Source organism: Amblyomma mixtum, chromosome 3, assembly GCF_055824585.1.
Source record: "Amblyomma mixtum isolate Tamu chromosome 3, ASM5582458v1, whole genome shotgun sequence".
Lineage (NCBI taxonomy): Eukaryota > Metazoa > Arthropoda > Arachnida > Ixodida > Ixodidae > Amblyomma > Amblyomma mixtum.
In genome coordinates this window covers 62201644-62221805 of record NC_143014.1, presented here as the reverse complement: position 1 = coordinate 62221805, position 20162 = coordinate 62201644, and the positions used below count along the sequence as shown (strand labels likewise).

Genomic DNA, 20162 nt, shown 5'->3' with positions numbered 1-20162 from the left:
TTCCCCCCTCTGCATTTTTTTTTTTGTTGTTACACATATTCAGCCGCCATCTGCTAACACAAGCACTGATTTGGTGGTCGACATAATCAAGGGTCTTTGTTTAAAAAAGCTAAAGATACCCATGTCTCAACCAGTTCAATCGAAAATAAAAATGCACCAATAGACACGGAAACGTCTGGAAGCATGCGCTGGGCAACTCAGCTGAAGGCAGTTCCCTCGGACTGCTGATGATTCTTTACGTGCTTAAATGATCTCTTTTAATTTCAATTCAAGAAAATAAAATGAATTACACTAGAAGCCTTTACGTCACTAATTCCCGCAAAGTCCACGCTGGTATGACACACGTTGCGCAAGCAGGTGGCTCGTCCTACATACTAACGCGATCACCGCTAAAAGCACGGAATGCACGCGGAATGCACTCTGTCGGAATGCACGCGGGCGTCGCTAACGGACGCGAGCAGCTGTTCGCAATCGCGCGTCAGCGCTATATAACGTGCACCCGAGCGCGCGCTCTTGACCACCACAACGGTCCTGGTGATCGTTGCACGCCGGTGGACGACGGTCCGCGCAAGGTCCGCATCTCGGGCCGAGGGCACCTCGACGCCGGGGGGAGGGAGTCACGCAGTGGAGCGCGTCTGCAGGAGAGGAGAGCCCGGCGGCCCGGACCATAAACCTCGGCACCCCGACGGGTCCTCCCCGGACGGAAGAAAGGAGGAGCGAATTACAGCCCGCTATCGGCGGAGGCAGCAGCAAGAGAGAGATCGAAGGAAACGGAGACGGAGCAGCGCAGGAAATCTGTTCCGAGGCGCTGAATGCGAAAAGTTTCTCAATCCAATTACCCTCCGCGGCGGCCAGATGGAAAGCCACAGCATCTGACGCTTTCCCACGTCCCGGCCCCCTATATAAGGGAAAGATGTCGCCCACGATTGGCGCTTTGTTTGGGACATGTCCTCGGCCGCCACGGAGCCTGCGCGAGCACTGCCCACCGCCGCCGGTCGCCACGGTGAGCTGCGCGCGCGCACTTGTCGAGCGACGCCGCGCTCGGCGCCTGCGGCGTGCGTCCGCGGCCGCCTTCGCTTGTGGCGCGCCGAGTTCGTGCTTTTTAATGGTTATAAGACCACCGAAAATTAACTTCCAGCTCGATACTTGTTCAGGTAGGGAAGACTTTTCCCACAAATGCGCGTCGTGCAGGCGAGCCTGGCACAGATTCAATTATCGTGTGCGCATTAGCGATGGTGACCACTTTTGTGTTTTCCTGTCTTCCGCAAGTGCGTGGAATGGTGGCCATGGAAGCTGCGATAATTAAAAAAATGAGTGCCTAGATTTATTGAACTAGAAAATTGCATGCACCGTCTTATTTCTCCTTATCACTGGTTTCAAACTGTCTCTCAATGAAACGTCCGCTTGCTAAATTCAGTGCGTGCATGAGAGAAGCACGAAACCAAAGTACCAAGTGCGTTTGCAACTTAAAATAGTGGTTTTTGATTGTTTTCTCATTCGTATACCGAGATGTGCACTGATTCCTTCTACTGCCTAGCTGGGTTCGACCGAGTGGAATGGCCTTCTGGTCGGGCAGTTCTTTACTATTTCTGACCTAAGTGCCGAAAACGTGTGCGCTTTCCGCAGGTATGCGGCACAGACGGTAGAAAATAATGGATCACTGAAAGAAAATATACTTCACATTTTCTGTATTTTCTAATTTTAATATGTCAATCTGTAATGTATGACACGCATGAGTAAACATAAAGAAGCGCAACTGAAGAAGGATGCCGCCTGTCAGTGCAGTCCTATATCGCGACCGTCACTGCTTTATTAACTTATTTTTTCTGTTGTGCGGAGTTCAGTTTGCGCAGATGTATGAAACTGCGTGAGTACCCACCAGGGAAATCCAACCTCAGACGAAAATTGTTTTTCATCATCGTTTTTCTTTCGCTATTTCTTGAACTGGAATATTCATTGCGAACTTCGTTTACTGTCGGTAGAGCATTTATAAGGGCTTCTTCTTCTTTTTTTTTGTTTGCATTTACGGACACTGGCTAAAGGTTGCGCACTGAGCTCCCACTTGTGTCAGTACTTTTACAACCCGATGAAAATAATGTATTTATGCGTCGTCCTCGTTACCCTTCTGCTGTCCATGTTGGCAGTGCACAAAGCCTTATGCTTTATGCAGTTTTCGCTGTTCTCGCTGTTCTCGCTGTTCTCGCGGAACTAAAGTGTGTAACAACACGCGTTATATACGTTTAATGTACGTGTTAGTCCTGTTCTCTAGTTCGTCGTGCAGGTGATTCTGAAGCAATAAGTTGCTCCTTACAGTGTAGGTGACGTGTGAGAATTATGGCGCGCTGATTTATGTTTGCGCAAATGTCTAAAACTTTGGGGCCATCGTAACTAACGAAGCTCTTCCTGCTACCTGTAACCCTGAACACATTGAAACGTCACAATATTTAGCATGGGATCTCGTTACGCTCCCGCACCAAATGCCGTTTCTAATCAGTTCTGCTGTGCAATGCCTTCAAATTACCGAATAGTTAGTAACAGCGACTGTTCTCCGCCTTCAGTCTAGCACAAGGACAGCCTTAGCAGTTTGGCGCGCGACGTAACGTTACTGATGTCGGCAGTCCATCTTTGCTATTCTACGCCGAATAACACCAGTAGGTACGAGTAGAGCTTGAGCAGAATATAAGACAGCAAACAACGTCTGAGTCGAGTACCTCTCTTTACGATTGCTTCATTGCGCAGCTCGCGGGAATCGGATTTCTGTTGGATGGTATCTGCCGCAACAGCTAGCATTTCGGTGATGTAGAATGAAAAAGCGCGAAAAACTGCAAACATTCTGACTGTAGGACACAATTGTTATAATAACCTTTTGGAAGCCTGAAAGTTTGTTTCACGTGAGTTACGGCGCTACAGTCAGCTCTGCTGCTCGCCGCCTTTCGGGTACTCCGTCCTTGGCAGGCCGTTCTCCGCAAGTTCTGTTGAAGAGGGGCCGTCGAAACGATTGTAAACTATTTGACGTAGAAGCACACGATGAGCTCACATTACGCGTTCCTGCAGAGACTGCTATCAACTGCATGTCGAATTCCCGGGATCAAAGCCGATATTAAATGCTTCGGAAACATCACTCCTTCGTCGTGGTGCAAATTTCATAAAGTGGGCGCTTGGTCACTTAAAATAATACGCGCTGGTGTCAGATTCCGCTCATTTTAACCTTGTGCTAGCCCGTGATGCCCCGAGTGTTCCGGTAGCTGCCGTGGTGTGGGCAGCGGTCAGTCCGTAACGGTGACCAAATGATGGACGTGAGTCAGTTTAGAGCTGGAGTAGATTTACCCGGCACTGAGAAGGAAGATCAGTACGGCTTTATTGCCCATGCCCATGATTTCACGGGGAACTCTCAGTTGATTTCAACGAGTAAGAGACTACAGTTGCACAATCCACTAGGGGAAAAAAAAGTTTGCATTTTATTCAATGGCCAGAGAAGGAAATGTAGTCATAAGTTCGTACAGCGGTGCCCCCTTCTAGGTGTCAACGGCATGTCATAAACAGAGCGCAGCAACCTAAAGGTGGGACATGGGGCTGTCCGATGAGATTTCTGAAAAGCGCCAGATTGGCGAATGCGTGCGAGACTACGAAGGAGCGATTTCTACTCGAGGGGCTTGAGCGCGTAAGACTTGCATATGGTGAATATGGCGCGCACGCTTTCTTGCCAGACTTTCTGGGCTTATGTTGCGTCGCATGTATGCGCACGTTGGTAACGCTGACTTTTGCTTAAACAAACTATAAGGACGTCTACTATGCGTTGGAAGAGCAATAGGTCATTTCTTACCTCAAGCTTTCGTTTTTCTTTTGATGAAGCAGCATGCAGATTTGGGTCACATATTTACTGACAAAACTTCTCGTGCCAGCAAAAGTTCGTGGTGTGTGACTCCCTCCATTCTGACGATTTTTTGTGCATATATACTTGGCGTTGTGCTAATACTGAACACGGCGGTTTGTTCAACCCGAACTGTCATATGTAAAGAGGAAAATTACCTGAGCCATGTGTGTTTAACGCATGTTCCTAGAAGGTGAACGCAGAGCCGCCGCGGTGGCTGAGTGGTTATGGCGCTCGGCTGCTGACCCGAAAGACGCGGGTTCGATCCCTGCCGCTGTGGCTGAAATTCAATGGAGGCGAATGTCTAGAGGCCCGGGTACTGTGCGATGTCAGTGCATGTTAAAGAACCCCAGGCGGTCGAAATTTCAGAAGCCCGTAAGTACGGTGTCCCTCATAGTCTGAGTTGCTTTGGGACGTTAAACCCCCATAAACCATTAAACCGTTCCTCGTTCTCGACCGCCCTAGAGCACGGTGACTGCAAGCTCCGCATTCAGAGAAGTTCAGTGAGCTTATCGGCACGAAATGGATTTGGTTTTCATAACCTCTAACAAGAAAGCTACAATAAAATTTGGCTTAACGGCTCTCCGAACCCAAGCTAATCGGTAAAATATTTCTTGTGCTTGCTTAAAGGGCAACTGAAACGGTTTTAGAATTCGATGAGTTTAAGGTTGCCGAATGTGCAAAATGTGCCGGTAAAGCCTGCGAAATCTTTTTGCTCTAGCATTTGAAATGGTGGCGTAATCGCCGAATAAAGTCGTCTTCGGCGTTCAGCTTCTCTGAAGCGCACAGCGACGGGCAGAGGCCCCGATAATGACGTCACGTATGACGGCACTACGTTTCCAGCGAAGAAACGGTTATTCCATGGAAGAAAACCGACGCATTCGAAGGTGAAGCTCACGATGCATTGTTTGACGCCATCTGACGACACACAGCAGCATGCAGGCGTAAGCAGCGTACATCTGAAATTTCGGCAACAATGATGTCACTGCCGAGTTTCCTTGCACTCCTCCAGCGTGATGAGGAGAAGCCTGAACATCATCGCGGTTTTAATCGACAATTATGTCACCATTTTAAATGCTGGTGCAAAAATACTTTCCATGCTTTATCTAGAAGCTTGATAGATTCGAATTCTTGAATAACCTCGAATTCTCAAAAAAGCGTTTCAGCTTCCCTTTAAGTGTCGAGAGTCTCTTTTTCTTGTTTTTCGTCAAAGCGGGCTTCACTGCAAGTTTGGCCTTTATGCTGTGAAGCTACTTTGAGAAATCTTCTTGGCAATCAAACGACCTGCTCTTTCCCGCACGCATCGAAAGACAAAATGTGACATTTGTGGAAATGCTGTTCCAAAACATATCGATACATTTCGCTGTACAAAATATATTCTATAATATTTGCTTTGCCAAGACTACCTTGACTTTAAATACTATCACAAAACATAAATCATAAAAATAAATCATAAATCATAAAATTCATAAACGTGAAGATTTAAAAAATTGCAGCAAGAAAATGCAAGTTTCAGATGGAAGGCGGGTTGCTGTGTCCGATTTTGGTTGCCATTTCTCTGACACCTTAGTGAAGCGCTTGCTTATCTCTGCATGAAGCACAAACCACTGCGTGAAAAATTAACTCTATAACGTGCATAAGTCTTGAGCCCTATCGTTCTTTTTCTGAGCGCTTTCAAGGATATTTGTTTCCATTTGGTTGCCTTTTGTTCGATTCATGCTTTAAGTGAACAAGATGCGGTTGATCTTTGAATTTAAGCTGGACCACCTTGGTAGGCCCGAAGTAAAACTGGATCATTCTTCGGTTCTGTATTCTGTTCACTTCTTGACAAAAAAAATATTACCCCTTGAACGCTACCTACATGAAGAGAAGCTTTTCACAGGCTTGTGCGCTGTCATCTTCTCTTTCTATGGCTGGTCTCTCTTGGAAGCATGGAATCAGAACACGTGAGCGCATGTTACCAAGCAGAGCCTCCAGCATGAGCAAAAAAGTAGGGAAAAAGACAACAATACTCATGTTTTTGTAGCAGCTCAAAATTTATCTATATTTTCTAAATTCGTACGATATGCGGGGTTTAACTTCCAAAAGCTTACATGAGCTATGAGAAATGCCGTAGTGGAAAGTTAGGGAATAGCTTCGACCACCCGGCGTTCTTTAACGTGCACTGACATCGCACATTTTACAGCAATTATTGGTAATTCCCCTCGATCTAAATATTTTGCGCAGTTCGTAACGTTCCCCATGTCTTTTTTAAGTTAGATGTATCATTACCGCGAATTGTCTTCCTGATCAGCGCATCGAGCCGGTCTTAATTATGAGGTGTCAAGAACCTCCTGAACTGTTCCTCTTATTTCATTATCAGAAACTGTCGCTGACTCAGCCTGCATGCTGCACTGCCTTAAAATTCCTTTAAGTGAGTCGTGTTCTAGTGCATTTAAGCCAACCTGGGCGCATGAATTAGAGGCGAGCACGACGTTTCTCGTTCTCGACCGCACTAGAGCACGGTGACTGCAAGCTCCGCATTTAGAGAAGTTCAGTGAGCTTATCGACACGAAATGGATTTGGTTTTCATAACCTCTAACAAGAAAGCTACAATATAATTCGGCTTAACGGCTCTCCGAACCCAAGCTAGTGAGTAAAATATTTCTTGTGCTTGCCGAAGTGTCGAGCGTCTCTTTTTCCTGTTTTTCGTCAAAGCTGTCTTCACTGCAAGTTTGGTCTTTATGCTGTGAAGCTACTTTGAACAATCTTCTTGGCAATCAAACGACCCGCTCTTTCCTGCACACACCAAAAGACAAAATGGGACATTTGTGGAAATGCTGTTCCAAAACATATCGATATGGTTCGCTGCGCGAAATATATTCTATAACATTTGTTTTTCCAAGACTACCTTGACCTGAAATACTGTGGTTACTGCGCCTCCACTTTTCCACGCTGTCCACGCGTCTGGCGTCTTGTCTTATTAAATTCTGCTCTTCGAGCCACTTTGAAACAACGGTTTCTTGTAAATCACCTAACAAGCTTGATACAGTCAAGTGAAAGCGTCCATTCCTGTTTAAATGCTTCGACACATGATTTTTGCAGAGATGCCGTCCTTCAGAAAACCCTGCATGCGTTCGGGTGCAGTCTGCTACAGTTAAAGGAAGGCATGAGTGTAGGCACAGTTTCAGAGCCACAGCATTAGTCGTGGGTTCATTAAAAAACAAAACCGAATATGTCCGAATAGAGTATTTTACTTACAAATCTTTCAAATTTCCACGTCTGCTGAAAGAGCGAGAGAGACAGCACATGGCAATTACAGGAAGTGTTTCAAGTGGACAACACTTACACAAAAGCGATTGCTAAATATGACAACTTCATGTAATACGACAATATAAACGTTATTCTTCTCTCTTGATGTTCTGTCAGGCGTACTTCTCGCATGAAATCTTTTTTTATGAATTGTGCTGCTTATAACGATATACTTTGCGGAAAGTTGTCCTGGTTTAGTAGCAATAGAGTTCCTATTTCTTTATTCTTTGTGAAAACATACGAGGGCCTAAAAGTGAAGACAATCTCATCCTGTCACTATATTACAGTTCTTTAATTTGGGTCCTGCACACTTCTGACAAGAGCACTACTGCGTTCCCTTGCACGGTATAGAGAAAGATACGCGAAATGCGCGGGTCCTTGCGATTCCTCTCGTGTACGGCCTCGCATAAGGCGCGTTTCTGTGCCGCACAATGGAAGCGATGGACGGCCAGCCCTCTTCGCAGGCGCGGCGTCTCGCGGTGGTGCCGGAGTTCGGAGCGGCGGCGGGGAGCCGTCGTCGGCTAGCTGCGGCGGCGTCAACCAGCTGGGCGGCAGCTTCGCCAACGGCAAGCCGCTACCCTTCCACGTGCGCCTGCGAATCCTGGAGCTGGCCCTGTTCGGCTACCGGCCGTGCGACATCTCACGCCAGCTACTCGTCTCCCATGGATGCGTCTCCAAGATCCTGGCGCGCTTCACCGAGACCGGATCCATCCTGCCTGGAGCCATCGGTGCCCGCCCCTTTAAGTTGCATGCTAGCGGCAGACCTCAAGTCACCGCCCCATCTCCTTTCCAGATGCGGATGATATCAGACTATAGTTTCTTAACTTCCGCTATGCTCAACAGCTGGCAGAAAATGGCAGCATTTTTTTGAATGAGGGTGCTTCGAACATGATGTGGCGTTTTGTCTTTTATTCGTATAGGCTCTCATGCTACTAGACTGTCGCACAATCCCCGAACAAAGAAAATGAAAGATTTACCACTTTGGTGACTGCGCTCCGCGTTGCTAGCTAATTTACGCCGGGCCGACACCTACAGGCGCACATTCAGGCTCTACGCACGTAAATGCGCTAAGAAATATCAGGTGGCCAAAAAATCTTTAACATATTATTCCTTAGAAGAGGCTGTGCACAAGTGGCTAACCGCCGTCAGATATTTCTCCTTTTCCGCACAAGACCCACACGTCGGCCAAGCACTCAGGGAAATTCTAAAGTTGCGAAGAGCATGTTCTGTTTTCTACATGAGGACAACCCACCTGTTTCGTCTCCTCAATCAAGAAAGGCTTTTAGAATTTCCTGAGCGTTTTTCCCTATTGACCTCGTTAGTGGTACGCATGTCAGTATATCCTTAATCGCAGCGCACTCGCCGGGTCGTATGCAGTGGTTCCCGGAACCTTGCTGCTGCTCTGAAGCTGCACTGGGGGCGAAGCCTTTAGCCCTTCTCACCATACCTCGGCAAAATCATCAGTGCTCACTCAGGCTTACTCACAAAAGTTTGATCAACCTACGGGCTCACTCAAACTCACACTCACAGAATGAATGAATGAATGAATGAATGAATGAATGAATGAATGAATGAATGAATGAATGAATGAATGAATGAATGAATGAATGAATGAATGAATGAATGAATGAATGAATGAATATTTGCAAAAGTGGTGGATGGAGCGGTTGCGAGTGGGGCCTTTAGTCCAGTGCCCCAGTGGCTTCTGCTGACTTTTTTGCGATGGTGGGCAACGCCTCCTGGTCCTCCAGGGAGACGCTGGCCAGCTTCACTTACACGAACTCAAACTTATTTAGGCTCACAACTCACTTGGATTCAGACTCATCTGGGCTCACTCACTTCGACTCACGACTCACATCAGCATGGGAATGCACTGCGTTATATGGGCTCGAGGCGTGGAAGATGCGCGAGAAGGGATCCCGTACTCCCGCACAGAGTCACGGTGAAAAGCTCCCGACACATCCCCGTGCGGCTCATTACCGCACCCGCGTAAACTAAAGGGACAAAACGCCGTCTTCCTCCTTTCCACGGAATCCTTTTTGGTCACCCACAGACATTGAGTAGCCGCCTCGCTCTCAAGCTTCCTTTTTCACGGCAGTAAATCTTTTCTCCCCTCCGCTGTCAGCAAACGAGGATGATTTTCTCCCCTCCGCTGTCAGCACACGAGGAGGACAAAAATTAATTCTACACACCGTTGTCGCTTGTCGCGAAAACCCAGATCATGATCTGAACATGAGCCGGTACTCACGGCTCAGATCAAGTTCTGAATGTCAGTTCGGACTCACTCACAACTCATATCATGATCTGAATGCGAGTCCCAGCTCACTCGCGACTCATATCATGATTAGAATGTAAGCCTGATTGAGCCCCAGTGACTTGACTCCTGAATGAGTCCGCCGACCTATGCTTCTCACTCGAGAGCATTTGCAGGAGCGTTGCCACATCGCTCGGAGTCTGCGCGCTGTGGTAACGCACACATTAGCGTGCGTACTGACAAAACTTTATACATGCCCCACGTGCACGTCCTGAATTGTTTCGTGAAGGTTTTATAAGGCGTGAATAATGATCTCGAACTAACACCGCAGCCTCCAAGGTACGGTGAAGTTCCTGGAGCAGTGATATCGGATACCACGTTAACACGTTAACACGATGTGGCCAAAGGACCGTGGCGCTGCTCTCTGTTGAGCATCGTTTTTATCCTCTCGCTTTTGTTTGTATTTGAGAAAGTGCGCATGCCAAACGCGCTCAGTTATATGAGCCATTTTAAAACCTATTTTTGGGTGCAAAAATCGGAAAAAATTGGGCTTTACCTGAAAATGAAAGAAAGAAGAAAATGAAGCGGGAAAGGCTCCCTGTGCAAGTAGCATTTCATTACACATTGTTCTGTTGCACGTTGAGATAAGTTTGAATTTAAAAAAAAAAATAACTTGGAACACTTCATGTGCCACCTGCCATAGTATGCAGTTGTTTCGAACAGTCGCACACATTCTTAATCAGGTATAACATGATAAACATGTATTTTAGTACATGTCTGTCAGGTTTTACCTAATCGTGTGTAAATATTTTCAGCAAACTAGTGGACCAGTGCAAAAAGAGAGAAAAAAAACGGGGCATTGACTACGTTGAAAATGTTCGTTCCGAGTTATACTTTTTTCGTAACCTATGCACTATTCTTCTCGTCATCAGAAAAGGTTACGCATGATAATGAATAAGTTGATAAACCATGATCTGTAAACCAGTCATCACCCTGCACTTCTAAAGGCTTGCCACCAAGTGTCATTAGGCGACAAAGACGACAAGGCAATGTTGCTGCAGTTTCAAATTGTGATTGCATTAATCCAGTAGGACCCCGCTATTTCGTTCTTCACGCGAAGGCGAAAAAAAAAGCAACAAACCTACCAGCCGAGAAACGTACCCGAATACATCGCGTGAAAAAATTGTACCCCCCCCCCCCCCCCCCCCCCCATCGTTTTCTGTTACTTTTTTTTTTGCTACACGCGCAAAATTATTCTCTGGAATTTGCAAGACTTTCATGCAGAACGTTCTAAATTCCCAGCGAACACTTTCCGTCTTCCCGAGCAGCTGTGGATGGAAGGGAGGCAGCAACGAGGAGGAAGCGCGCTCAGAGCGGGTTGCGGCACGCATGCACTTATACACTGTTTTCACGGTGGCCGCTTAAATCCAGTACTTTGGAACCTACAAGCTGTCTTTTAAGCTGCAAGTGACAAGAAAAAAAGGTTAGTGGCGTTAGCAAAAGCCCCGGATCTAACCCGGGCAACCGTATCTCGTATAGCGTTGCCCGCACGCCGTTTCTCGCTGCATAGTTTCGTTTTTGCGTCTTGCGCTCGAACCACAGAGGTGGTGGAATTGCATCAATAGCCGCAACAACATACACACCACCTGAAAGCGAGCGGGACGTCCCCGTGTGGCCGATCAAGCGCCAATGGGGTGTAGACAGTCCAGACCAGCGTGCCGTCCCCGTGCCGAGTGCGGTAAACATAGACTGTTAAAAGGCCGGATTGGAGTAAAACACTGCAGCGCGCATGGCATTATCGACGCACCGTGTGGGAACGCTGACACAATCTCGATATAACAGACCAGTTTGTACTGCATGGGTGTCTGCGGGGGCTACAGCGGGACTGGCCCAAAACAAAGTAGTAGCCGGGAAGACGCAGCGCCCGGGAACATAACAGTGGGGTTCTACTGTATAGTGAAAGATGGAAAAAAATGTAATATTGCCCTGCCCTTACCTTTCCCTCAACGAAAACTCTGTTGGCTTCACTCTTGATGTTCACCGTACGAAACTATTTTAGGACTGCTTTTTGTGGCTTGTACAAGGTTAAATCTACTATAGTAGTGCATTACTGCAAAAAGGAGTGGGTTGAAAAAGGCGACTAGCCATAACAATGCCATCTTCTTGCAGGTGGAAGCAAGCCCCGTGTTTCAACTCCTCTGGTGATTCGCAAGATCCGCGAATACAAGCAAGAGAATGGTGCACTATTTGCCTGGGAGATTCGTGAGCGACTACTTTTTGATGGAGTCTGCCCTCGAGACTCCTTGCCCAGCATATCATCCATCAATCGGATCCTGCGGCGAACTCTAGGACGGTCAAAGCCACCACGACTTGTGGCCAAGAACCACCTGGGCGTTGAGCAGCGCCCTGCAGCTTCCATGGGATTAGACACACAAAAGAGAACCTTCTTCATTAAGGACATCTTAGGTCGACACATGTAACTACACCTCAACTCTTTTGATATTTGCAATAGGCAGGAAGTATAGAGTTGACGTGTTAGGCACAACAAATTTTGCTTAGCTGTTTAGGTGTACCGGTTTTGTGGTGTGAATTAAAGTTACACAAAATTGACTCAAGGGCTCTTTAAATTTGTGATTCCTTTGTGCTTCACGTGTTGTAGTCAACACCGAGATAATAGTTATGAAGACAACATATGAGCATTCATTTTTTGCTTACAACCTAGCAACAAATGACACATTGGCTCTCATATACAGTTAGGATTAACTCACTACCCTTAAGGATCTATATATTACACATTAAAAATTATAAATAGCCATAGAAGAGCTTTTTAGAATTGCCCCATTCCAGAGTAATTTTTTTTGTTCAAGAGAATAAGCTAATGTGCATAGTTAGAACAGGAATAGTAATGTGTAGGTATTCATTGCACTTATTTAAACAAAGATCAAGATATCGGGATTTCAAATGTTCATTCGCGCTCAGTAGACAAAGAACAAATTATTTTGTATTTCATGCAAGAAAAAAAAGGCCGACATTGCGAATGAAAATGCCCACTTCCCTAATATCTATCTAATGCTTCAACCAGGTTCTGAAGCAACATTGCTGTCATAAGCGGATAAATATGAGTAGAGATGTGTGGACTCATAGGCATGCAGTAGGGTAAAGACAGATGATGGTCGAGCTCTGGGATGCGCACGTGCAGCTACTTTGCCTCGGAACACTACCTTAAAAGGCAACCACTAGTTACAATAGCTGCTAAAGCAGAAATTATACAAATGCAAAGCTTTTCTATCCAGCAAAGTTAACTAACAATTTGTGTTGCACGATAATGTTGTCACTACAGTGAAATCTCGTTAATTGGGCCTTCAAGGGACCAGAAAAAGCATTCGAATTGATTCATGGTGCTCAAAAAACAGCCGAAGGCCGTTAGCATTGCAGTAATTTTATCTAACTAACGCCTGGACGGTGGTTGTCTACATTTCAAATAAAAACCAAGTGACAACGACGATTTCTGGCGGTGCCGTCAAGTGCTCTGCTTTACACACACTGTAGGGAATGTCGAAGAATTCTTTCAAATCGTAAAGTCTTCCGGAGCCATTTTCGCAGTGCGACTCAGTAACAGTGGTGGCTTTTCACAAACGGCCCCGTAGCGTTTTGAGGATGCTTCACCGCATAGACTGCAAACTGTGCGTTTCAACGTACTCGAACAACGGGAAGAAGCACGTGGATGCAATTGAGGGAAATATGCGCAGGATGACATGAGGATCCATAGCGCACAAAATTGAAGGCTAATACGCAGGAGTTAAAACGGTGTGGCGCCATTCTAATATAAAAATAAAAGGCCAGTGGCGCGCGCCCAGCAGCGTCCGAAACGGCGCGACTGGCAGATGCGCGCGCCTATGGCAGCCGCAGTATAGCGTGAGGTACAGAAAAGCGAAACCGAAACTATGCGGCTGAACTAAATTTTGCCAATGGGGACTTCCGATCGTTGTCGCACCTGTCGCCAGCTAAGTGGAAAGTTTCTGCTTGACAGCTGCTGCTATCTGCCGCATGTGCCAGTTGCTAACGTGAATTGCATATGCGCAGTAGGAGCTGGGGGTTCGTTTTCAACCAGTGCAGCTGGAGAGGTGTGCATATGCAGAGCGGCCATGTGCAAAGGCCAGATTTCCTTTGCCTTCACATAACTCCTCAGTTGCTTGAGATGTGCAGGTGGCTTACATTTCATGTTTAGTAGATAGGTTGCAATAAGACTGGTAAAGCACTCCAAGCAGCCTTCCATGCTGCGGCTAACTGTGCACTAATGGCGTGGCTTTCACCTCGCAAACTTTACCACTTCATAGCCTGAAGTGCTTCATCCATGGGAAATATTTCTGGTGATATTGTTGCTGATGAGTTGTGCATACTTTCAACAGAAAAGCAGATGGATATTCTGCAAGAATTGTGGCCTCTTGCAGGCAGCTTTTTTTTTTTTTCATGGCTCATCACACAAAACATGTTTGGCCATACTAGAGTGAAGCAAGACCACTTGCAAGTTTTTACAGTTGCACTGCAACTTTCCAATGTACAGGAAATGAACCTCACAGTTACGCTATGAAAGAACCAAACCAGAAATATGCGAAGTTTGTTGCTTTCATTCCACCATTAAAATACAAACAGAAAAGAGCACAAATAAAACATAAATGGAAAGAACAGGCGTTTACTTTACTATGACAAACAGCCAGGTAAGCTGAACGCATATGACCCTATAAAGTATTTTTTATTACTAAATTAGCTTGGCAAATTATGGCTCAGACTTTGAAATTCTCACAACAATAATTACGATGTAATTTGGTACTCAAACAAAAGCAAGCTCAAAGAGATAATGCAGTATCTGCAAATATGCAGTCATTCATGAAATTGCTACACTGATACACACTGGACTGTACAGACAACTTACCTAGAGCTTATATTGAGTTGTGAGCTCCTGTTCTTTATGTAGCTGACTAGCAATTCATAAAAGCCAATACTTAATGCCAATTATGAGGGAATAATGGCATGCAAATTTTTTTGTGTTTAACCAGGCCAATGCTATTACAGAACCCATTGCAAAGAGATAGTAGGCCAATACCAATTCTGCCCATCATTTCCTTTTGAGAGCCATACAAAGCTCTACCTCATGCACATATGTTCATGACCTGATGATTGGTCACAGACTAACCACACTAATAAGGGGATGAAAACCTGAATTATGTGGTCATTGACTATGGCTGTGACTGAAGAAATGCAAAGAACACTAAGAGCAGCAAGGTCATGCTATGTTTGCCATTTTTGTGGGCCCTCTGCATAAACATACTCTGATATTCCATGAGATAACCCATTCAAAGTAATGAACAAAGAAGTAAAACTATGAGACGGGTAAACTTTTCAGAAACAACCAAAAAAGTCAAGGAAAGGTAACATATCCAGATTAAAAACATGGGCGCTTAGATTATTCATAGTTATCATAAGCTTTGAATTAACAAACACATAATTTTACGATGAACCTTATATACTTACTGCACATTATTAAGCCTTATTATTATTATTATTAAATCTGATTGTAAGGGAGCCAATGGGAACCCTGCTGTCAGTTGGTCGTGACACTGTCATCAGTACTCATGCCTTTCACACAATCGCCAGCAGATCTACGGCAGCAATCCTCTACCACCCGTCATCACCTGATACTCTCAGCTTCATTGTGGCCCGTTCTCAGAACCCCGATATCACCCTGCTAGAACTGCTCATCATTATCCAGGCTATCCAGTCTTGTCTTTCCTTTCTCCTTCCTTTGTCTTTGTACTCTCTACGTACTCTCAGAAGGCCCTCAGAGCTTTCCACCGTAGAAACTTTCCATCAGACCTCCACTCGGCCTTAGATGACACAGTCATGCAATTGCAATCATGCACTGTAGCCCTTCAGTAGAAGCCTAGCCATATGGGGATCACTGGTAATGAGCTGGCGCAGCTGCTCGCCTGCGATATTTTTTACCCAGTGCTAGTGATACCATGGTCAAGCCCACCAATGGTGGATGAGAGGGTGGTCTTCAAGAAGGCCATCAATATACACTACAAACACATGTGACCTTAACAAAACTTACTCTGTGACATCCATCCATCACGATCCGAGAAACTCGCGTATACCGCAGAATTCGATTCCGATTACTCTTAACCCCCCTAGGCTATACTATACAAACTTAAAAAGCACCCCCCCTGCCCTAACTGCCCTTCCTCTTGCCCCGACATGGAACACTCTCCTCTCCCCTCACTATCCCAATTCTCCTCCCCGTAACACAGCTAATAAAAGTGTTTGCCTCTTCCTCCTCAGAGCAGACCTACCAAGGGCAGCCAATACTTGACACTGCTTGAAATACATGGGCCACAAGCTTTATAGTGATGGGTGTCTACGCCTTTGCTTTGAAACATATCTTGTGAACGCTTCTTCGGATTCCCCTTGTGGCTCGCAGCTGCTGCGTAGCCAAAGCTAACATTCTTTTCACAAAAATCGTGAAACAGCATTATCCAGCCAACATAAGCCACGGCAAATTTGGTGCTCAGCTACCCCGCACGTACATGATGTGCAAATACTCTGGTGCAAAAGCCTCATGAGCATTCTTCATGGGAGCCCTAGCCAGTTCATGCAGGCATCAAGCATCACAACAACTTGGCACCCAAACTCTTAGCACCCATTCCAAGATCTCGTCAGCCTTCCACTGTTGTAAAAGGCCCTCAGTACATTTGCCGAAATGAAATCGCTAAAATTCTTACTGGGTGTTTAGCTTTCACATGCTTTCATAAGAAAACAGAAAGCTCTGCCACAAACCAGAGTGGGCTATGTTTTAGGGGATGGTCATATCCCACAATTAGCTTTCTTTTTTTTCTTTTATTGCAATGTTCACTCTTTGACCACCTTGAATGTTTGCACACTGTTCCCTTCTGGACTAACTAATTGACAGTATTCAATGAAAATATGCGATTTAGCAAAGCACAGGTGACAAGCACAGGCTAGTGGGCGGGATGCTACCTATACTTCATCTCACAAGTTGCTTGCAGCACGCTGAAAAGTAGAGCCCTCTCGTCCAATCAGGACCAATGAAGACCACAAATAGTCAATCAAATATCTTAGGAGTGTTTGTCTATTTTCCAGACAGTTAATGCATTAATTAAAAATGTAAATGGCATTTTCAAAGTACAGTGAGCATTTAATTCACTGGTCAGATTAGCAGAGAAAGTCCGCACGCACACAGCACTGTCGAGGCCTGCTACAAAGTGGTGCACCGCCATTCTTAAACATGGCGTCTGCCAAGTCAGCCAAGTCTTCTGCGTGCAGCACTTAGACATATGCTCTTTCCGTCTCAGGGATGGAGCTACCAGTCGTGGTGTGAGGGATGCGGAGGAACAAGTTTTACAGCACAGGCAGTTCTGACTTGCTAAAATCACCGCAGTCTTCACAGCGCTGCAGACAACTTGCGTTATGGAGTGTACCTAAGAGTTACTGGGAAACAATTTGAGCTTACAATTTGTAAGCTCACGGGAACAAAACAAAAAACACAGACGTGCCATTGATGCAAACATTCAATTGTTTGCGGTGAAAGAAAGCCTTCAGTAGCAATACCATTGCTTCTGCCCAAGACTTTAGCATTTGCTAGTTTAAACTGGGATTAGCTGCAATTGACGCAAGAGTTGATCCACTTTGTTTTTTTACAGACAAATCATGCTCATATACACTGTCATATACAGGCCTCCCAGTCCGTTCAGTGTAAAAGGTGTTGCATGACAGAAGAATTTCTTAGACCCCCCTCAGAAACACAACTTACACAAGGCCTGAAATGCCTCTTATTGCACCCCAAGCTTGTCCCGACCTGTTTTCATGATGGGGGGCAGTGCTCTGCAAATTTCAAGGGTGCTGAGGACACATCTGGCATACGATGGTTGTTAGTTATGTTCTTGTAATCCTGGAACTGTTTATAAGTAACAACCACTGGTTTTACTTCACCTCATGGCCTTGCATGTTAGGAGACTTTTCATCTTCTGCAGCTAAGTCTTGGCAACTGTAATCAGGAGAGATGGGGGTGCACTGCTTTTTGTAGCCCTGTAATCTAGGGAGCAAAAATTTTCAGCAATTGCAGTGGTCTGACCTTTGAAAAGCTGGCTTGAAGTACAGGGTTGCTTTTGCTAACTTTATAATGAATAAGCCAAATCGTATGGCAGTAACCCTTTGCTTCTCATGAGTTCCATCCCACATTTCTTCTGAAAGGCTAGAGTAATGCCTAGGAGTCGCAATATATTGTCTTTGGGCACGTCATAGGCAAAACCTAAGTTTATAATGTTGTTGACGCACATCGTTCCACCTTGTCTATGTTTGTATACAATTTGTTCTTCAAGAACAACTAGGTAGTTCTCTACAAATCTTGAGATGCTGAGAGCACTTTCATTGACAAAGGTGTAGTTGACTATAATTCGGCAATGAATGTGCAGGCTGACGGGGACACAAGATGATGCCAGATGACAAGGATGAGCGCAACGAGTCTTCTTTTTGCATGCCCACCTACCTGCATGTTCATCGTCCAATTACAAATTTCCAGGAGGCCCCAAAAATCAACTTCTAGTGTGAAAGCCCTATTCCGATCGGTAGACCCCGAGAAAGAGGTTGATATATGTGGGTTTGTGACAGGAGCATAGCAATGGTATAACATAGTTATGCAAACAAATAAACAAATACAAAAAAAAAACTTTGCTGTGACTGGGTTTCAGACCTGCGGCGATGTGAACACATCAGCTTCGCTCACCTGTGCACGAGAGCACTATGCTATTGCCTCAGCAGATCATGCCTCGTTTTAAACTGCAACTAACTCTCACGCTGTGCATTGCACGTCGTTGTCTTCATCAACTAATACTACACTTCAAATGATGTCGCCAGACGTGCCGACGAACCTGCAAAGCAATACCATAAGCCAACAAAGCTAAAACACATGCTTTCGCGTGTCTACTTGGTTTAACAACGTTGAAGTGGTACCACTTTTTATGCACTATTAATCTCATGATCAACAACAGAGACAAAGATGTTAAATAAACAGGAGCCACTGATGAATTTATGAAGATGCCATGTCACTAAATATCTGACAGCAGTTCGGAATCGGGCTAGTTGGTACAAGACCACACTGTGAAAATAATGTAAAGACAGGACACAGGGGCAAACTGACACAACACAAGTGCCGCTGAGACGTGTAAGCCTCTCCAAGTTTCATGTCTTTATGCTTTTCTGTCCGTGTAGTCTCACTGAATACAAAGCACGCTCTGAAAACACACAATGATTGTGTTCACATAAGAATAAAATAACATCATAAATTTCTGCACAGAAATGAAATGGTGCCACATTTTACAAAATGAGCTTTGACTGCAGCAAACAGCTCATTGCGAGGAAGTACAAGTTCGCCACATCAATCAAGAAAGCATGACCAGTGCACTCCTTCTGCACCAGATAAACAATAAAACCTCTATGAGTTTTTTTTATAGTGAAAGTGTCTTCAATTATAGGGGTGTTAAGCTGCTGGCGAAGTCGGTGTGACGCACATCCCCTCCACTGGTTCATCTGTGCTATGCTAAACTATGTCTTTTGAAAACTTCAACATTCGACACTATATCACGGATAACAAGGTTTCACAGCCTCATTAGATTTTTTGAGTAACTACCGAAAGAACTGCTGCTTATTCAAAACACCAATAATAATATTACTGTTTTACTCTTCAGGTTTGTACATGTGCATACTATGACACAGCAGGTGGAGTTCAGTTCTGGTGGCAAATGACGAAGTTAACTCAAATCCCATATGAATGTCAAGGGTCAACCGACCATGGTACGCTTTCTCCCACGTTGTTTCACTTCTTCAAACTTCTTCAAGATGTTCGCTGCCTTTTGAGAGTAATTTTTCGAGTAGCTGTTCAGAAAACGCAGGAAGAAGCTTTCAATGCCTGGATGAGCACTAAGGAACGCTCTTTCCAGGACGTACAGGTCAACGCCTTTGTCTTCGGCTGTCTCACTAATGAAGCTTAAACCGAAGTCGATGACATATATTAGCGGCGATTCTCCGTCGCGACGCTGGACAAGCAGGTTGGAAGTAGTGAGATCACCGTGTACGACGTGGTTCTTGTGCAAAAGTGCGACAGCTTCGCCAATCTTGTCCATCAGGAACTCCAAGCTCTCCTTAAGAGCCGCTGGTTCTTCCGATTGAAGAGAAACAATCCTGTCGCGAACAGTCACGGCGTTATCAATATATCCCGTCACAATGATCCTCGATGTCAAGTCGACGAAATACACTGGTGGCACCCGCACACCAGCCATTCTAGCCTTTCGTAAAGCGCGGGCTTCAGCTCTCATGCGCTCGACCGACAGAAGCCTGTCCAAGTCGGGGTGTCTGTACTTCTTTTCGAACCTTTCCTTAAAAATTGCGGCCCTTCCGAAATACGTGCCTTTATGAACTCTTGCTTCTGCACCCTGCTTGAAGAGGAATGCGTCGAATGCGTCCATGACGCCGACAGAACGTGGACAAGAAGCAACAACCAACACTATTCCAGCAATCCAACCAACGTGCACAGCGTGGTGGCATGAAAGGCGTGGACGGTCGTCGTCATGATGGTTCGCAAATGCCACTATTACGAAACTACTACAGATTTTGCATATGTTATGCTAAACGTTGGCCACGATGGCTATGATCTATTAAATGTGACTTAATGAT

The 20162-nt window shown here is 45.5% G+C and overlaps 1 protein-coding gene across 1 annotated transcript; it reads right to left on the bottom strand.

Moving 5' to 3' along the window:
• Positions 1 to 19150: 19150 nt before the first annotated feature.
• Positions 19151 to 20078, bottom strand: Tcs5 (TP53 regulating kinase). The gene has a single exon (XM_089579410.1). It carries the CDS (start codon positions 19952 to 19954, stop codon positions 19271 to 19273), a length of 684 nt encoding a protein of 227 aa, XP_089435536.1. The 5' UTR covers positions 19955 to 20078; the 3' UTR covers positions 19151 to 19270.
• Positions 20079 to 20162: the final 84 nt, after the last annotated feature.

Excerpts from the sequence above, each read along its gene's own strand:
- Tcs5 (XM_089579410.1), bottom strand. The coding sequence starts at position 19,954 with ATGGACGCATTCGACGCATTCCTCTTCAAGCAGGGTGCAGAAGCAAGA.